General features: G+C 43.7%; 1 protein-coding gene across 1 annotated transcript in view; it reads right to left on the bottom strand.

The window, feature by feature from the left end:
• Positions 1–1481: 1481 nt before the first annotated feature.
• The window catches only part of LOC135702872 (sodium-coupled monocarboxylate transporter 1-like), a 30959-nt gene continuing 15907 nt past the window's right edge, over positions 1482–16533 (bottom strand). Inside the window, exons 4-5 of the mRNA XM_065223917.1 lie at positions 2971–3380; positions 1482–2909 (exon numbers count right to left, since the gene is read on the bottom strand). Of these exons, the coding sequence (XP_065079989.1) occupies positions 1859–2909; positions 2971–3380 (1461 nt within the window). The 3' untranslated portion in view covers positions 1482–1858. The remainder of the gene's footprint in view (positions 2910–2970; positions 3381–16533) is intronic.

The following is a 16533-nucleotide window of genomic DNA, read 5'->3' as shown; positions in this document are numbered from 1 at the left end:
AATATTGGATTTTTTGGAACCGGAGTGACATATAGGAACAGGAAATCGATGTCTGACGCCATTTTTAAATTCAAGATGGCGGCTTCCGGATACAGAAAAACAGAAACATACTCTTAAATAACCCACATCTTATCTTTGAAATCAGGGAGACGTGTTAGAACCGGAAATCCATACCAAGCGCCATTTTGAAATCCCATATAGCGGTTTCAGGTTAGAGAAAAACAGAAAAATACTGTTTAATAACCCACAATATGGATAGTTTTGGAATCAGGGTGACGTGTAAGAATCAGTAGCCTATGTCTGACACCATTTTGGAATCTAAGATGACGGCATCGGGTTACATCAATGCTTGGAAATTCTATCAAATACTCCACAATATGGATATATTTTAAATCGGGGGGACGTATGAGCACTGAAAACCAATACCTGATGCCTTTTTAAAATTTAAGATGGCGGTTTCCAGTTATAGCAAAATAGAAAAATACTGTAAAATAACCCATGATATGGGCATCTTTGGAATCGGGGTGACGCTCTAGAACCGGATATTTATGTCTGACACCATTTTGATATTCGATTTCTATATTGCGGGGTATTTGACAGAATTTCCAAGCTTTTTCAAGGATTTCAAAATGACGTCATACATCAAATTCCGGTCCCTACACGTCATTCCGATTCCAAAATTACCCAGATTGTGGGGTATGCATTACTCCAGTGCCCTTTCTACCACCGCTAGTCACTTCAAAGTGAACACAGCAATCAAATATAATATTTTTCAATCAATGTTATTTATGATGATGTATTGAATAGGTGATTGGTTATTACACTCATCGAAATTATTAACAAATTTTGTTCTCAAATTCAAGCGTTTAGCGTAATATTACACAGCAAGTGGAATGTGTAGTTGTTTGGATGTAATTTTCAATAACTTTTTTACTGTATTCCTAAGATTAGTATGTGGTATGTTGCTGACATCTACTAAAATTACCTTAAAAAGGACTGTCATCACTGATAAATTCGAAATATGGTGGCTTGATTATCGCTTCGGAGGAGCCACTAAGAGATTTGCGAACACATTCCCAACCCTTATTTGCGAAGAATGTGACTGTGAGAGTTATGTTTGGTTTTCTGTGCTATAGGTACAAGTTACACAGCCAAGCTAACAGCTAACGCTTCCAGATTCTGTGTAAGAGAAGGATCGGAAAAGGTATGAAGGTAAAGTGGCTGGCTCTGACGAAATAAAAAAACATAATGTGAACTCAGGAGAAGCAGACGTTAAATCGCCACCCAGAAAAAAAACATTGTTCATCGACTCCGTAGAGTTTATATTTAGACTGCTGAGCTTTACTAAATTAATCATTGTTAGAGTAGGTGTTGGAACATTATCCACTTTAATTCTATATTATATTTCACTGTTGATCAGTCATAGGGGACATGGCTCCAATGTTGGCCTATGGATCTAAGATTGGGCCCATCGTTAAAAATTTGCTATTTATCAATTGTATCTAGATGAACGCGTCAATGTCAATGGGACGGTACTAATGGATATTTTTGGTTGCTATTGAAAATTTAGTCGATTGCTGAATTTATGTATGCACTCAAATTAGGGTCACTTAGGCCGACATTACATACATTTCCCCTATTATTCGACTTGCTGATTTTTTTTTATTTGTTATTATAGTCGTCACTTTAACGCTCTTGGGTCATTCGTGACTTGTCTGGGATGAGATTTGAACTCGTGATTTTGGCGTGAGAGGTATGGATTCTAACCACTACGCCGGGGTCGCCCATTAGGTTTCATAATTCATTTTGTTACAAATAGACAAGCACAGAATTGACCTTAAAACATCCGCCATACAGTTCACTGTTTCCCATCGGAAGCCTTCTGCAGTTCCTTCATTGCCAGATCAATTTCCGCATACTGGATGTTGTGCTTTCTCCGAGCTTGTTCCTTCTCGTACTGCTTCTTATCCCGCAGGAAAGGAGCTAGCAATCGCTGATCGGTAATCTCCCCTCCGCCCGTCATAATACTGACAACGTAAGCCACCACAAAGTAAATGATAACTCCGAAAAGTGAATAATACATAAAGCTCAACTTGAAGACATGGGGGACATCATCTTGAATCGTGCTTGGTGCTGGAGGAACGATTGTTACATTCTGAAGTAGACTATCATCACATCCGTCGGTTCGGAATGGCATGTATGGTGGCTTTGGATTCAACTGAGCACCGATCAGGATCGTACTGATGGAGATCATGGACACTACAGAGCCTGCAATGACTCCCTTAGTATTTATAGTTGATGTAAGCATTCCGGAGGAGAACATTCCCAGCAGGGTTCCAGAAGTGACTCCCGATAGTGAGATGGCCATGTGCATCACTTGACCCATTTTCTCCGCTACGAACACCAGCGCGATGACGATGACTCCCAGTATCACAACTAGAATCTTCATCACGTTACTAGCGGTTTTTTCACTAGAATTTGGATAGCGATGTCTGATGAAATCTTCGTAAATCGTTCCCGCTAGGGTGTTCAAACTGGAGGACATTGTTGACAGTGCAGCTGAGAAGATTCCCGAAACGAAGAGTCCCGGAAGTCCAGGGATTTTCCCTCCCACATCCATGACGTAGTACGGGAGAATTTGATCCAGTTTACTGATCTTTCTTATGGTGTACGGATCACACGATTCGTACTTTGCGTACATCAGTAGTCCCGTGAAGCATGAACAACTTTTGATGAAAATCAATCCACCGGTAAAGATGATCAGCGAGTTTTTGGCCACCTTTAGATCCGGGACTGCCAGAAACCGTTGGACGCAACCTTGGCTCACGCCCAAATTGGCAATCCACATGGTTGACAGACCAAAAGTAACGGTCCAGAATGATGTCCGCACAAATGGGTCAGGATTCATGCTGAAAAATACAATTTGTCAGTAAATGTTGTGTGTTTGATTCAAAAGAAAGTTGCATATACTTGAAGAACACCAGTCGTCCACCTCGCTCGGCCGCTTCCCAGACCTCGAAAAATCCTCCCACACTGGCAATACCCAGGAATATGATGGCCAACGTTGCTCCAATCATCAGAATAAACTGCAGGGTGTCGGTCCAAACGACTGCACGCAATCCACCCACGGTTGTGTAGAAGATACAGATGATGCATATCACCGGTGTGATCAAGTGGAGATTTATTCCGGTGACTTGGCTGAAGGCCAGAGCCGGGACGTAAACCACTATCGGAATGTAGATCATGCAAGCTATAGCATAGACGAAGCTTGCAGCCGTGCGGACAGTACGATCGAATCGTGTTTCCAGGTATGTGAATACCGATGTCACTTGCAGGTCGTAGAACACCGGGAGGTAGATTTTTTCCATTAGGAGCGTGACCTGGATCGGAAGTGTAGTAAAGTTAGTTACTGGAGCTTTATGAAAATTATTTCTATTGATGGGAGGGAGTAACTTCTATTTCGGATTACAATTTTCTGAGCTAAAGGCAGTGATTTGCTGATCTTAATAAAATTTAAGTTTTACGATATTTTAATCCCACAATAACAATTGCGTACAGTCGAAGACAACATATCCAGAGGACTGGCAACTTTTCCATTTCCTCATACGACCACTATGAGACAGGCACAATCACGTCATCTGGCAAATGCTTCGAACGAATTTGATGGCAATGATTACAACCTCAGGAGAAAGGATTGTGTATTTGCTTATTTTTCAATAAGTTGCTTCCACCATCGCTCGAGCGCAGCGCTTCTGGGCTTTGCGCTTGGGTTTTGGCAAAGTTGCCAGTCTTCTTTGATAAGTGCAGTGACTGGTGTAGATTATTGAAGGCCAGGCCCCCTGCAGTATTTTGTAGGCCCCCTATAAATTTTGGAAAGTCAGAAAAATTCATAACTTTTGGTTCTTTATTTGCCTAATTTATGATTTATTAACTCACTCGTCGAGTGATCTATTTATAGATCAGTAACATTTTCAATCACTGTCGAGAAACTAGTGCTCAAAAGCTAAGCATGTCTTCACCAATATTATGCAATGGACCAATCTCTTAAAAATGGTAAACAATTTAGTTCGGAATTAACTCACCACAGTGTTTACAGAAACCTTCGTTTAATCAACTTTTATAGAATAAATTTCTCGTGATAGCGCGGTCAAGAAGATCAACATTACTGTGTAGTTTTTTGTTTCAAATTCTCTCACATGGTGGCTCAGTGTTCATGTGAAATTTGTGAACATGCAATATCTCATGATTCAGCCTTTAAACAAAGTTGTTGTTTTCTGCGGAGATCGAAGTGTGCTGTGCTCGTGAACGGACGCTTTTTTGTGTCCTCCCGTCATTTTTTCCAATTTTGTTCAATTTGAATTTTTTCTACATTTTGACTCGAGTGATTTTCAACTACGGACTTGCAGTGGCAACGGGTCGGATGCGCGGTTTATCGAGTATTGAAATAATGAAATTCCGAATTTGGACTGAACGCGAGCGAAGGGTGCAAAACGCGTTCCGCTGGTCAGCCGGTAGCAAGAAAGAAGCACTCGCAGCAGTAGCTCCACCGGGTGAAAAAAACTGCAGCCGGAATCAGACTAACGCTGGAGGAGCACGAGGATATTTCCAGCTTCCCGTCGGCGCAGTGGAGCTCCCTTGAACGGCGAATAGATCCGGATCAAGCAGCAAGAAGAGAAGTCTTTTACCCACGGAAGAGGAAACGAAGCAAATAGTGTTTGTAGTGTGTTGATGTATCTGTGTACAATGTGAACACCATCAACACATCTCAAGCTGTCTTTAGGTTCGATTGGCTAAACTTGGTAAGTTCGTTCCTTTTTGTTCATTTAATCTTTTCAATCCAGTAACGCTGGTAGATCACCTTTTCGTGTTGTGTTACTGGAACAAGATTTTTACCGAACTCTAGTTCTGAACAGGAGGGGAACAAGAGTTTTCACTGAGCAGGGAAACACACTTTAGACCTTGTTGTTTTTAATGCCTTGTTAATAGTGACAAGACTCGAGTATGTAGTTGTTGTTGCTGCCATGGTGATTGTATTTGGTGAGCTCGTTCCAGTTAAAAACAACCCGTTTGTTTCCTGCCGGTATAACCTCAATCGGGCGTGATCTATTTTGTGAGTGCAAGAACATAGTTGAGCCTTGTGGAGGGGAGGGGGGGAGGGGGTTGGTAAAGACATTAGGATTTATCCCAGGCTACTATTGTAGAAAATCGTAATTGATAGATATTGGGCGGAACGCGTCAGAATGTTTAGAAAAATAGGGCGCACGCTTGATCCAGCTTGGGATACATTGTTGACTGCTTTCGGGAACGTGATTTCATTTTAATAACTTGTTTAACCAGGGCCTAAACAGTCGTCACATTTGTCATAGCTTGTTATGATAGCCTGAACAATGCGTAAAGAGCAAAACGAATCATTGAACGTCGCGTAAAAGTGGAACTTAATGAAGGTCTACATGCTTTATCGTGACTTTTAGTTTTCGGATTAGAAAGATCATCGGTTGCAGGACAGTGTTGCCGATTTATATTGGATTATCCAAAATTATGTTGATCATTATAACATTAATTTTTGAATTACAAATGATAAGACAATCTTATTCAAATGCTGTAATAATACCTCTGACCAAGGTAAAATGATTTATATGGTTTTTTATAAAAAATGACGATTCCAATACTAATAAGGAAAGGATTTTCGCATTTCCTTTTCCCAAGTCCTTTTCCTCTCCTTCCTTTCCCTTCTTCTCTTTTCAGAAAGCGTGTAATGGCGCTATAACCATATGCCATATAGGGCTAGGACAAGAGTTAGTGCTCAGGTCCCAACCGCTGGAAGAAAATGGAGCATCACTTAACCTTTTTAGACTAGATGCTCCCAACGACAAATGATTTATAAATAACAATACAACGGAACATACGGTACAAGATGTCCACGTTTCATCCATTTATTGGATTCTGAAGCATCGTGTTTAGATCTTGGATTTAAACAGGCCTGATGTTTCTAAATCATCTTGCCCCTCAAATGCTGCACAGTAGGCCTGGCCGTTTTGATATATTTTGCGCATCTATGATGTGCAACATATACCAAATAGAAAAAAAAGTTATGGAAGTATATCTATCATTTTCTCGGATGCTTTCATGAACTGGCTGTGTTGGTGTTAGATTAGATTAGATTATATTAGATTAAACAAAGTTGTTGTTTTCTGCAATATTGTTCAGGAGGCCTAAGCCTTATGAATCGTGGAGAGTTCGGAATTCTCTTTCTAGGTGGCACTAGTATCCTTAAAAATGTCATGTACATTCAGAGTCATCATCTCGAGATCGTTGATATATGCAAAATTGTTGTTTTCTGCTATGACCTTTTGAATTGAGAACAGATCAGTTCGGAATTCTTGAACGAGCTGTGTTGCGTTTGCAACCGCTCGATGAACTCCTTGAAGAAATATGTTATATTGTTGTGTGTTTGTTTGTCGTTCTTCGGGATTTTCTCGAACATGCCCGTGCTGTCAATAATCACAGTCACAATAGATCAGGAAAGTTTAGTTCGGAATTCTATTACTAGGCATCACTAGTACTCTTATAAATTTCGTGTAAATGCAGGGTCGACATCTCAAGATCCTTGCTATTTGCAAACTTGCTGTTTTCTGCATTGTTGTTCATGAGACTAAGACCTTATGAATTGTGGAAAGTTTAGATCGGAATTCTCTCACTAGGTGGCACTTATTTTCGTAAGGGTTTCATGTAAATGCTTGGTCGAAATATCGAGATCTTTGACATATACAAAGTTGCTGTTTTCTGCATTGTTGTTCAGGATACTAAGACCTTTTGAATTCAGGACAGCTCAGCTCGGAGTTCTCTCACAAGGCAGCTAGTATTCCCATAAACTTCGTGTAAATGCAGGGTTGACATCTCGAGATCCCTACTACATACAAAGTTGCTGTTGTCTGCAATGTTGTTCAGGAGGTCTTGGCTTCTTGAATTGTGAACAATTTAGTTTGAAATCCTCTCGCTAGGTGGCACTAGTATTCTTATAAATTTTGCAGAAATAGTGGGTCGAAATGTTTATACACTGGAACCTCCATTTACGAACCAAAACGGGGGTTCGTAAATCGAATTAGTTCGTAAAAAAAACCCTCGTTATTTGGGATTTACTTCGTAAAAAGAAAACTCGTTATTTGGGATTTACTTCGTAAAAAGAGTTTTTTTTTAAATATTGTCAAATACCCCACAATATGGGTATTTTTGGAATCGGAGTTACGTGTAGGGACCGGATATCGATGTCTGACGCCATTTTGATAACCAAGATGGCGGCTTCCGGTTACATACAAACTTGGAAATTCTGTCAAATACTCCACAATATGGGTATTTTTGGAATCGGAGTGACGTGTAGGGACCGAAAATCGATGTGTGCCGCCATTTTGAAATTCAAGATGGCGGCTTCCAGATACAGAAAAACATGGAAATTCGGTCAAATACCACCCCACAATATGGGTATTTTGGAATCGGAGTGACGTGTAGGGACCGGAAATCGATGTCAGACGCCATTTTGAAATTCAAGATGGTGGCTTTCGGTTACAGTAAAATAGAAAAATACCGTTAAATACCCAACAATATGGATATTTTTGGAATCGGGCTGACTTGTGAGAACCGAGAATCCATGTCTGACGCCATTTAGAAATCCAAGATGGTCACATCCGGTTACAGAAACACTGGAAAATACTGTCAAATACCCCACAATATGGGTTTTTTTGGAATCGGGGTAACTTATTAGGACTGAAAACCCATGTCTTACGCCATTTTGAAATTCAATATGGCAAGTTCCGATTACATAAAAAATTAAAGGGTTGTGTCCTAGACACGACCGCCGTATGAAATAGAACTACGCAAAATTTAAGTACGTCATGCATTTTTGATTATTATACTTTATCTTAAATTTTTCAAGTATTTCAATGTTTCGGTTATGGTTCAAACTCGCGACAATTCATGTTAGCATAATCATACGACGGTTCATCGTAGGCATGAGATAATGAATTTAAATTTAATGTAATGGTTAAGAATTGACAGAATTTCCCCTACATAACTACCTTGGGTTGAGTTATTTTGCAGTGATCAATTTACACTAAATTTGACATCGACATCGACTACAATAGGAACTGATTGCCTTCCGCTAAGAGCTACATCTACCGTTTCAACTTCCCCACGTGTTTCTACTTGCCCCGGTGTAGGGTAATCGATTTTGGTTGGACCTATTCATGTCATTTAGCGTCTAAATGTATGCCGTGTTTTTTTCTATGAATATTACAAATGGACATGACAAATGTGTGTTTGGTGAAAAAGTCTAACTTTCTAGTTTCTAATAATACTAGAAAATGAACAATGTTCTCAAAATAGGATTTTATTGAAACGCGGGCTCATGATCACACAGGCATTCCTGAGTAATTGCACTAATTGGGTTCTTTAATTTTAAAAAAGTGTGTCGATTTTTATACATCATCTGAAAGAGCTTCGTTTTTTGAGCACAACGATATTTTTTTCGAAACCGTAGACTTTCATCTCGATTTTTAAATCAAAGTTTAAAGCAAAATATTAAATCCACTGTTTGACACTAAACTAACAAATTGACAGCTCGCTCCCATACAAAGTCCCATCGAGGGGCGCTAAGATGGTGATATTGGCTAATGTAATCGCACTTATATAAAATAGTTCCAGTGCTCCAATTTTGATCAAATTTCGGATTTCGGGTTCATGTTTAATGTAGATTACGAATATGCCTTTACCTCAATACCCTTAAAGAACCCAATTGGAAACTGTAAATAGAGCTTCTTTCTCTATGATACACGGTATATGCATTTGGGGTAACATCCAAAGCCCCTCCTTCTTTACATATTCTGCACAAACAAATAGTTTCTAAGCCCCGCCCCAGACAGGATTTCCCACCGTTTTTTTTTATGAATGGGGTGGGGCAGAAATTATCTTTTGTGCAGAATATGTAAAAAAGAATGGACTTCGGATGTTTATCTAATTACATATATAGAGGTACCAGATATGTTTTACAGTCAGCATCACATTCGCTGCCAGACTGTTGAGCAGTTCAGTCGATTTGAATTCTCTCTAGTTTCGTTCGTTCGTTCGCAAGTCGAATTAGCTCCGCGTTGTATAGTGACGCTCTCGCTGACCCAGCCATGGGTAAGAAATCGCGCGGTAACGCGAGTGCCGGCTTACCGGGAAAACAGACTCTCCCAGGAGACGGCGCGACCACCGAGCCAGCTCAGAAGAAGCAGAAGAAAACCCCATTGCCCGTCCCGACAGGCGTTGCGGACCCGCAGCCGGGGCCTCCCGGAACTAAACGACCCAGACCTGAAGACATCAGCGCCACCGCATCGGCAGCAAAAAAGCTGCTGAGCAACAATCCGTTCTCCGCCCTGCAGAACGGAGCCCAGCCGCAGTCGGACCCTGAGACGGTGCCTAAAAAAGTTAAGTTGCCACCCTTCTATGTGAAGGGCTTCCCTCCCGGGCTATGGGAGCAGCTGGATTTCTACATTAAGCAGGGCCTTCGCTGCACCATTCAACGGTGCACGGAAGGCTACAAACTGATGGTCTCGGCCGAAAATCACTACAACGCAGTCCAGGCCCTCTTGGACAGGATGAAGCTGGAGTACTTCTCCCACGACGTCGAGGCCACCAAGCCGCTGAAAGTGGTGCTGCGCGGGCTCCACGACATGGACACCACCACCTTAATGGACGAGATTAAGGCGAACGGCCTCAAGCCGGTCGAAATCCACAAGATGACCCGCAGCAAGGCCATCAAGTATCGTGACCAGCTCTACTTGGTCCATCTGCAGAAGAACTCCACAACCGTGAAGGATCTCCATACGACACGCACACTGTTCCACATCGTAGTGAAGTGGGAGCGGTATAAGCCAACCCACCGTGGCGTCACTCAGTGCTCGAACTGCCTATTGTTCGGGCACGGCACCAGGAACTGCCGCATGGCCAGCCGCTGCATCAAATGCGGCAAAAACCACAAGATCGACGACTGCGACAGCATCGAGGAAGCCGCTCCCACATGCGCCAACTGCGGTGCTGCCCACAAGGCCACGAGTAAGGCCTGTCCGAAGCGGGCCGAATACGCCGAGATCCGGAAGAAGGCCTCGTCCAACAACCAGCCCGGTCGCAAGAAGGTCCCGGAAAACAACGCGCAGAACTTTCCTCCGTTATCACCGGTCCAACCACGGCCAATTCCAGTGTTGCCGCCGCTCCCGCTCAACCAACAGTTGGCTGCCGCTGCAGTACCCGGTCAAGCCTCCGGGCCATCGACGGATCCCCCTGCTCCGGGATTGGCCGGTACAACCGGTGAAGCTACAGACGATTCTCCGCTGTCAACGGATGAGATCGTCACACTGTTGGCCCAGGCCATCATCATCAAGCGCACCTGCGCAACAAGAACACAACAGCTCCAAGCTATCATCTCCTTTGTCGCTAATTATGGACCGTGAACCCATAAAGATCGCCAACTGGAACGCTCGCTCCGTAGGGGCGAAAAACATTGAGCTTGCAGACTTCCTCCGCAAGCACGACATCGACGTGGGCCTTCTCACCGAGACCCACCTCAAGACCGGTGACAGCTTCTGGCTGCCCGACTACAGCATTGTCCGGCTTGATCGCACCAGCTCCAGGGGGGGGGGGGCGGTGTCGCGGTCATCATCAAGAAAGGCATCAAGTACTGCACCCTACCCCACTACCGCACTTCCATCATCGAGGCCGTCGGCGTTGAGGTGGAAACATCGACCGGAAACGTCCGGTTCATCGCCGTCTACTGCCCCCGGCAATGTACCGTTAGCAATGGTACAGCACAGCAGTTCAAGAACGACCTTGCCATCATAACCCACACCAATGCCCGCTTTGTAATCGGAGGGGACCTGAACGCCCGGCACGAGGCCTGGCGGAACTACCAGCAGAACCAGAACGGCCGCCTGCTATTCGACCATTCCCAGCATGGTCTCTATTCCGTCTGGTTTCCGGACGAACCAACCTTCACATCACCGACGGGCAACCCATCGACGCTGGACCTGTTCATGGCAAACACCAGATTAGCCAAGCCGGTTGCCGTCAACGACCTGAGTTCGGACCACCAACCGGTGCTGACCGAGCTGGGCTACAACGTGGCCCCTGCACCGTGCCAGCGGAAGGACTACCATCGAGTCAACTGGGTCCAGTTTCGACGCGTGGTCGACCGCCACATCGACGACAACCCACCGCTCGACACAATGGAGGACATCGACCGGGCCCTGGAGGGTCTCCATCAAGCCATATCCGTGGCTGACGAAGAGTGCGTTCGACGAGTTCCTGTGAGGGGTAAGTTTCAAGCAATTGATTCCCACACCAAACTCTTGATTCGGCTCAGAAATGTTCGTAGACGCCAGTTTCAGCGGACTGGGGATCTGCAGCGTAAATACGAAATGGTCGATCTGAATCGGCAGATCGCTTCCAGAATGGTCTCAATCCGGAACGAGAGTTTCGGGCGGCTCGTTCAGAACCTGGACGACCGTTCCAGACCATTCTGGAAGGTTGCCAAGGTGCTGAAGTCTCACCCCAAGCCCATTCCACCACTTAGAGTCAATGACGAACGGCTTATCACCAACGAAGAGAAAGCCAATGCGATTGGGGAGCACATTGCCCAGTCGCATTTGCTTGGCTCCAAAATCCCAAGTCCACTCGAGAACCAGGTTGCGCAGTGCGTCCAGATGTTAGATGCCTCCCCTTGTGCCGTCCCTCCAGAAGAACGGATTACAGAGGAACAAATTTGCTCAGCGCTGAAACACAGTAAGAACATGAAGGCTCCCGGGTTTGACGGAATATTCAACCTAGAGTTGAAAAATCTCAGCGCGAGGGTGCACTCGCTGCTGGCTGCCATCCTCAACAGATGCTTGGAGCTGCACTACTTTCCAAGCATCTGGAAGGTGGCAAAAATCATCCCGATCCGCAAACCTGGGAAAGACCCTTCACTACCGTCAAGCTACAGACCGATTAGCCTGCTCTCAGCGCTGAGCAAGCTGTTCGAAAAGTTGATCCTCAGCCGACTAAACAAGTTTGTGGAGGAACATGACATTCTTCTTCCGGAACAGTTCGGGTTCCGTAAGGGGCATTCCACCAATCATCAGCTAGTGCGGGTGATGAATAACATCCGGAGTAACAAAGCTGTATCCAAGTCCACAGCCATGGCCTTGTTAGACGTCGAAAAGGCGTTTGACAATGTCTGGCACGACGGACTTATATACAAGCTTTGTAACTCCAACTTTCCACCATACCTTGTAAAAATCACCCGTAACTATCTCCAGCAAAGGTCGTTCAGGGTGTCGTTGAATAGTTCCCTTTCGGGACAATTTCCGATCCCAGCAGGTGTTCCGCAAGGGAGTCTGCTGGGACCACTGCTTTACAGCATCTACACGTCGGACATCCCTCCTCTAGGAGACGGTTGCGTGTTCTTTCTGTTTGCAGATGACACCGCGATAGCCGTCAAGGGTAGGATGCCTCGTGAAACTACGAACAAGCTCCAACGATGCCTTGACACCTTTACTGATTATGCCACCACGTGGAAAATCAAAATCAACGCCTCGAAAACCCAAGCGATCATGTTCCTTCACAGACAATCATTAAAACTTAAACCGTCTCCCTCCTGTACCGTAATAATGGATGGTACAAGGGTCGAGTGGTCCACTGATGTTACTTATCTCGGGATGTTGTTCGATGAGAAGCTCCTGTTCCGCTCGCACATAGAGAAAACCCTAGTTAAGTGCTCCGCCTTGGTTAGGTGTTTGTATCCGCTCATTTGCCGCAGATCCCGCCTCTCAAGGCAAAACAAACTGGCTGTTTACAAACAGATCATAGCCCCCGCGATCTTCTATGCCGCCCCGGTGTGGGAATCGTGCGCTCAGACCCACAGGAACAAAATCCAGGTTGCACAGAATAGAGTGTTGAGGATGATCCTAGATCGTCCATTCGACACAAGAATAGCAGACCTCCATCAAGAGGCAGAAATTCCCAAAGTAGATTCCAAAATTGATGATATGACAACTAAATTTATTCAAAAATGCAATCTTTCTGAACATGCTTTAATAAGCAATTTGTACATAGTAGGTTAAGTGTATATAGTAGAGTAGGTTAGTTTTAAGCTGTAAATAGTAGTATTAAGTAGTTTCTCTTCAAATTCTAAAAACAAAACAAACCAATCCCACCAAGGTGGTCGACCGTGTACTAAGTCTAGGACTAATTCTGTAAAACAAATTTTGAATTTTGCCCATACCTAAAGATGAAGAAAGCAATTAAATCACTTAGTAAAAAAATAAACTAAAATTTAAACTAAAAAAAAAAAAATAAACTAAATTTTACAGTCAGTAGCAGCTATTATAAGCACTAAAAACATGAAGGCTGCGGGTATGGATGGTGTAGTCAACCTCGAGTTGAAAAACTTGGGTATTGACTTTTTCAACCATTCTACCATTATCTTCAACAAATGTTTGGAGCTTGTCCATTTCCCTGCATGCTGGAAGTTAGCCAAAGTGATTCCAATACACAAGCCGGGCAAATATCCTACCAGTGCCAAAAGCTATCGCCCCATCAGCCTCTTGTCCTCCATCTCGAAGCTATTCGAAAAGTTGATACTCAGCCGTCTGCTGGTGTTTTCAAATGACAATAATATCTTTCTCAAAGAGCAATTCGAGTTTAGGAAAGGCCACCACCAACTCGCACGGGTTGCTAACATCATCAAGCGGAACAAGTCCGTTTCCAATACATCTGCCATGACATTGTTGAACGTCGAGAAGGCGTTCGACAATGTCTGGCATGATGGTCTAGTGTACAAGCTGCATCGATACAACTTTCCGATCTACCTCGTGAAGATCATCAAAAACTACTTGTCGGGCAGATCACTCCAGGTCTACTTGAACAATGTTCCCTCTGATACGTTCAACGTTGATGCAGGAGTCCCTCAGGGTAGCCTGCTTGGGCCTATCCTATTCAACATCTTCACGTCAGACGTTCCTCCCCTGTCGGTGGTGGAATCCTGTCAATGTTCGCAGACGACACCTCCATCATCTATAAGGGTCGAGTGATCCGTGCTCTGGCGAGTAAACTACAATCAGGCCTGGATGTTTTGTCCGACTATTTCGAGAGCTGGAAGATTTGTATCAATGCAACTAAAACACAAACCATTCTGTTTCCACACTCGAATTCACCTTGGCTTGTTCCACCTGTTAACGTCAAGATCCATCTAGATAGCAGTCCCATTGAATGGTCGAGTGAATTAGTCTACCTTGGTCTCACCCTCTATAGAAAATTGCTATTCCGATCCCATGTGGACAAGACATCCACCAAGTGTAACATCTTGGTCAGGTCGCTCTACCCTCTGACAAACAGGAAGTCCACCCTGTCCCTCAAAAACAAGCTTGCTGTCCACACGCAGATCATTCTGCCGGCTATTGAGTATGGTATGCCAATCTGGGAGAGTTGTGCTAAGTGCCACCACCTAAAGCTTCAGAGGATCCAAAACAAGATCCTCAGAATGATCCTTAACAGTCCACCGCGAACTCGTAATTCTGAGAATCACCACCTGGCCGGTCTTCAAACACTAGAGGAGCGAAAGACTTCCACGCTGGAAAGGTTCAGAGTCGCCTGTCTGCGATCAAACCACCAGATCATTCGTGATTTGGCAACCTAGTCTAAGTAGTTAGGCAGGTTCCTGTGCTCAAGTAGGTAGGTTATCAATTTTTTTAATTCAAACCAAACAATCCCAAAAAGGGTATTCTGTAAATTAGCGCTAAACGCAATCATCACATTAGAATTACCAATTAACTAGAACAAAGATGAAGAGCCAAAGGCTAATTAATTGAAATGTTAAACCAAATGTTGAAACAAAAAACAGAAAATAAAAGTAAATTTTACTACTGCTTTTACAGTCAGTTGGTGGTAAATCACCCTCATAATAACATCAAAATGTTGTTTAACGGAATTAAACTTTGTTTTTTACTACATTGTAGTTTGCTTAACAATTATTTCCCGGAAAAAAAGTGATCGTTAAAATCCATGTTTTTTAGGTTGTCGTTATAGGGGAGTGGGGGGGGGGGGGTCCAAATAACTTTTCTGCGTTTCGTATTAGGGACTGTTCATTAACTACGTAGACAATTTTTTGGGATTCTTGCCCCATCTCCCCCCCTCGTAGTTAATGAACAGCCCCTTAGATTGAACAGGACCAAGCGCCACGCCGTCCGAAGCGGTAATGAGCAGAAGCGCGACTGCAGTGCTGTTACAATTTTCAAAAGTTTTATTGTCAAGGTAAGCGACATCTGGATGCAATTAAGTGTATGAACTGTTTTTTTTTCAAAATTTTCTCCCCTACCTATGTTAAGTCATTACTCACCACTCCTTCTTCTTCTTCCTCTCATTTCAAGCTAATTGTGTATGGCCATTTAGCTTATCAACTTAGTGTTCTAGATGCACTTCCACAGTTATTAATTTTTTAGAGCTTTCGATGCCTGTACCATTTATGAATTAGTATAATTGTGTGGCAAGTACAATCATACTTTACACCCAAGGAAGTCGAGAAATTTTCCAAACCGAAAAATTCCTAGACCGGACCGGGAATCGAACCCAGCCACCTCCAGCATGGTCTTGCTTTGTAGCTGCGCCTTTAACGAATGAGCTAAGGGAGGCCCCTGTACACAACACTTGTTAAGCCCTTTTCGTGCGAACCGAATACGCCCACGCAAACTAACAACACCATCGGGTATGGTAAATTCTTCCCTTCCCAATAGTGCTCTTGGTTTGCGTGGGAGTACTTCGGTTCTCGTGAAAAGGACCTAGGAAGTTGTTCACAAAAGTTGATAGGACCTTTTCAAATGTTACGCGAGCATTATTTATGTGTTCATTTTTAGTAAACAGGGCCCCGCTGTTGTGTCATTTTTTTTCAGTAGATGAACAAAAGTTCACCCGTGCACTCGTCTATAGTTTAAACGGCGGAATCAATGTCAACGGTATTCAATAAGTCCTCCTAATCTAAACTGGAAAGTAACTCGGCGATACTACCATGGTTGGCGTTGCGAAAATCGTAGGAAACGGTGGCAGGTGAAATATTAAAATTATACAGCAGCTTAGCACTTAACGTCACCAGTAGCGGCGCGGATGGTAACGATCTGGTTAATAACACGATTGATTTGAGAAAGAGTGACTGAGCTGTAATTATCCAGAAGGAGCGATGCGTTGGAATGGATGACAAAGTGATCCATATCAGGATAGGGAAAGCCGCTGCGAATTTTTTTCCCATGAAATCCCCGGGAGATTGAAGTCACCAAACACAATAACTTCATCGGTTGCTTTAGCGGTATCCAGAACAGAGAAAACCGATTGGCAATAATTTCTTGCAATCAGGTGCTGCCAAATGTCCACTTTACGCGAATCTCTAGGTCTAATTCCAGGAATTGACCATTTTCCCGGTGATTCCGGATAACCAGAGGTCCATTTTCTGGCCACTCGGAAGCAGAATCGACATGG

This window comes from Ochlerotatus camptorhynchus, unplaced genomic scaffold, assembly GCF_037179485.1.
Source record: "Ochlerotatus camptorhynchus isolate MF236.1 unplaced genomic scaffold, CSIRO-AGI_Acam_v1.1 ptg000202l, whole genome shotgun sequence".
NCBI classification, from domain to species: domain Eukaryota; kingdom Metazoa; phylum Arthropoda; class Insecta; order Diptera; family Culicidae; genus Ochlerotatus; species Ochlerotatus camptorhynchus.
Note: the sequence above shows the minus strand (reverse complement) of the source record. Positions and strands in the feature narration are given on the sequence as shown.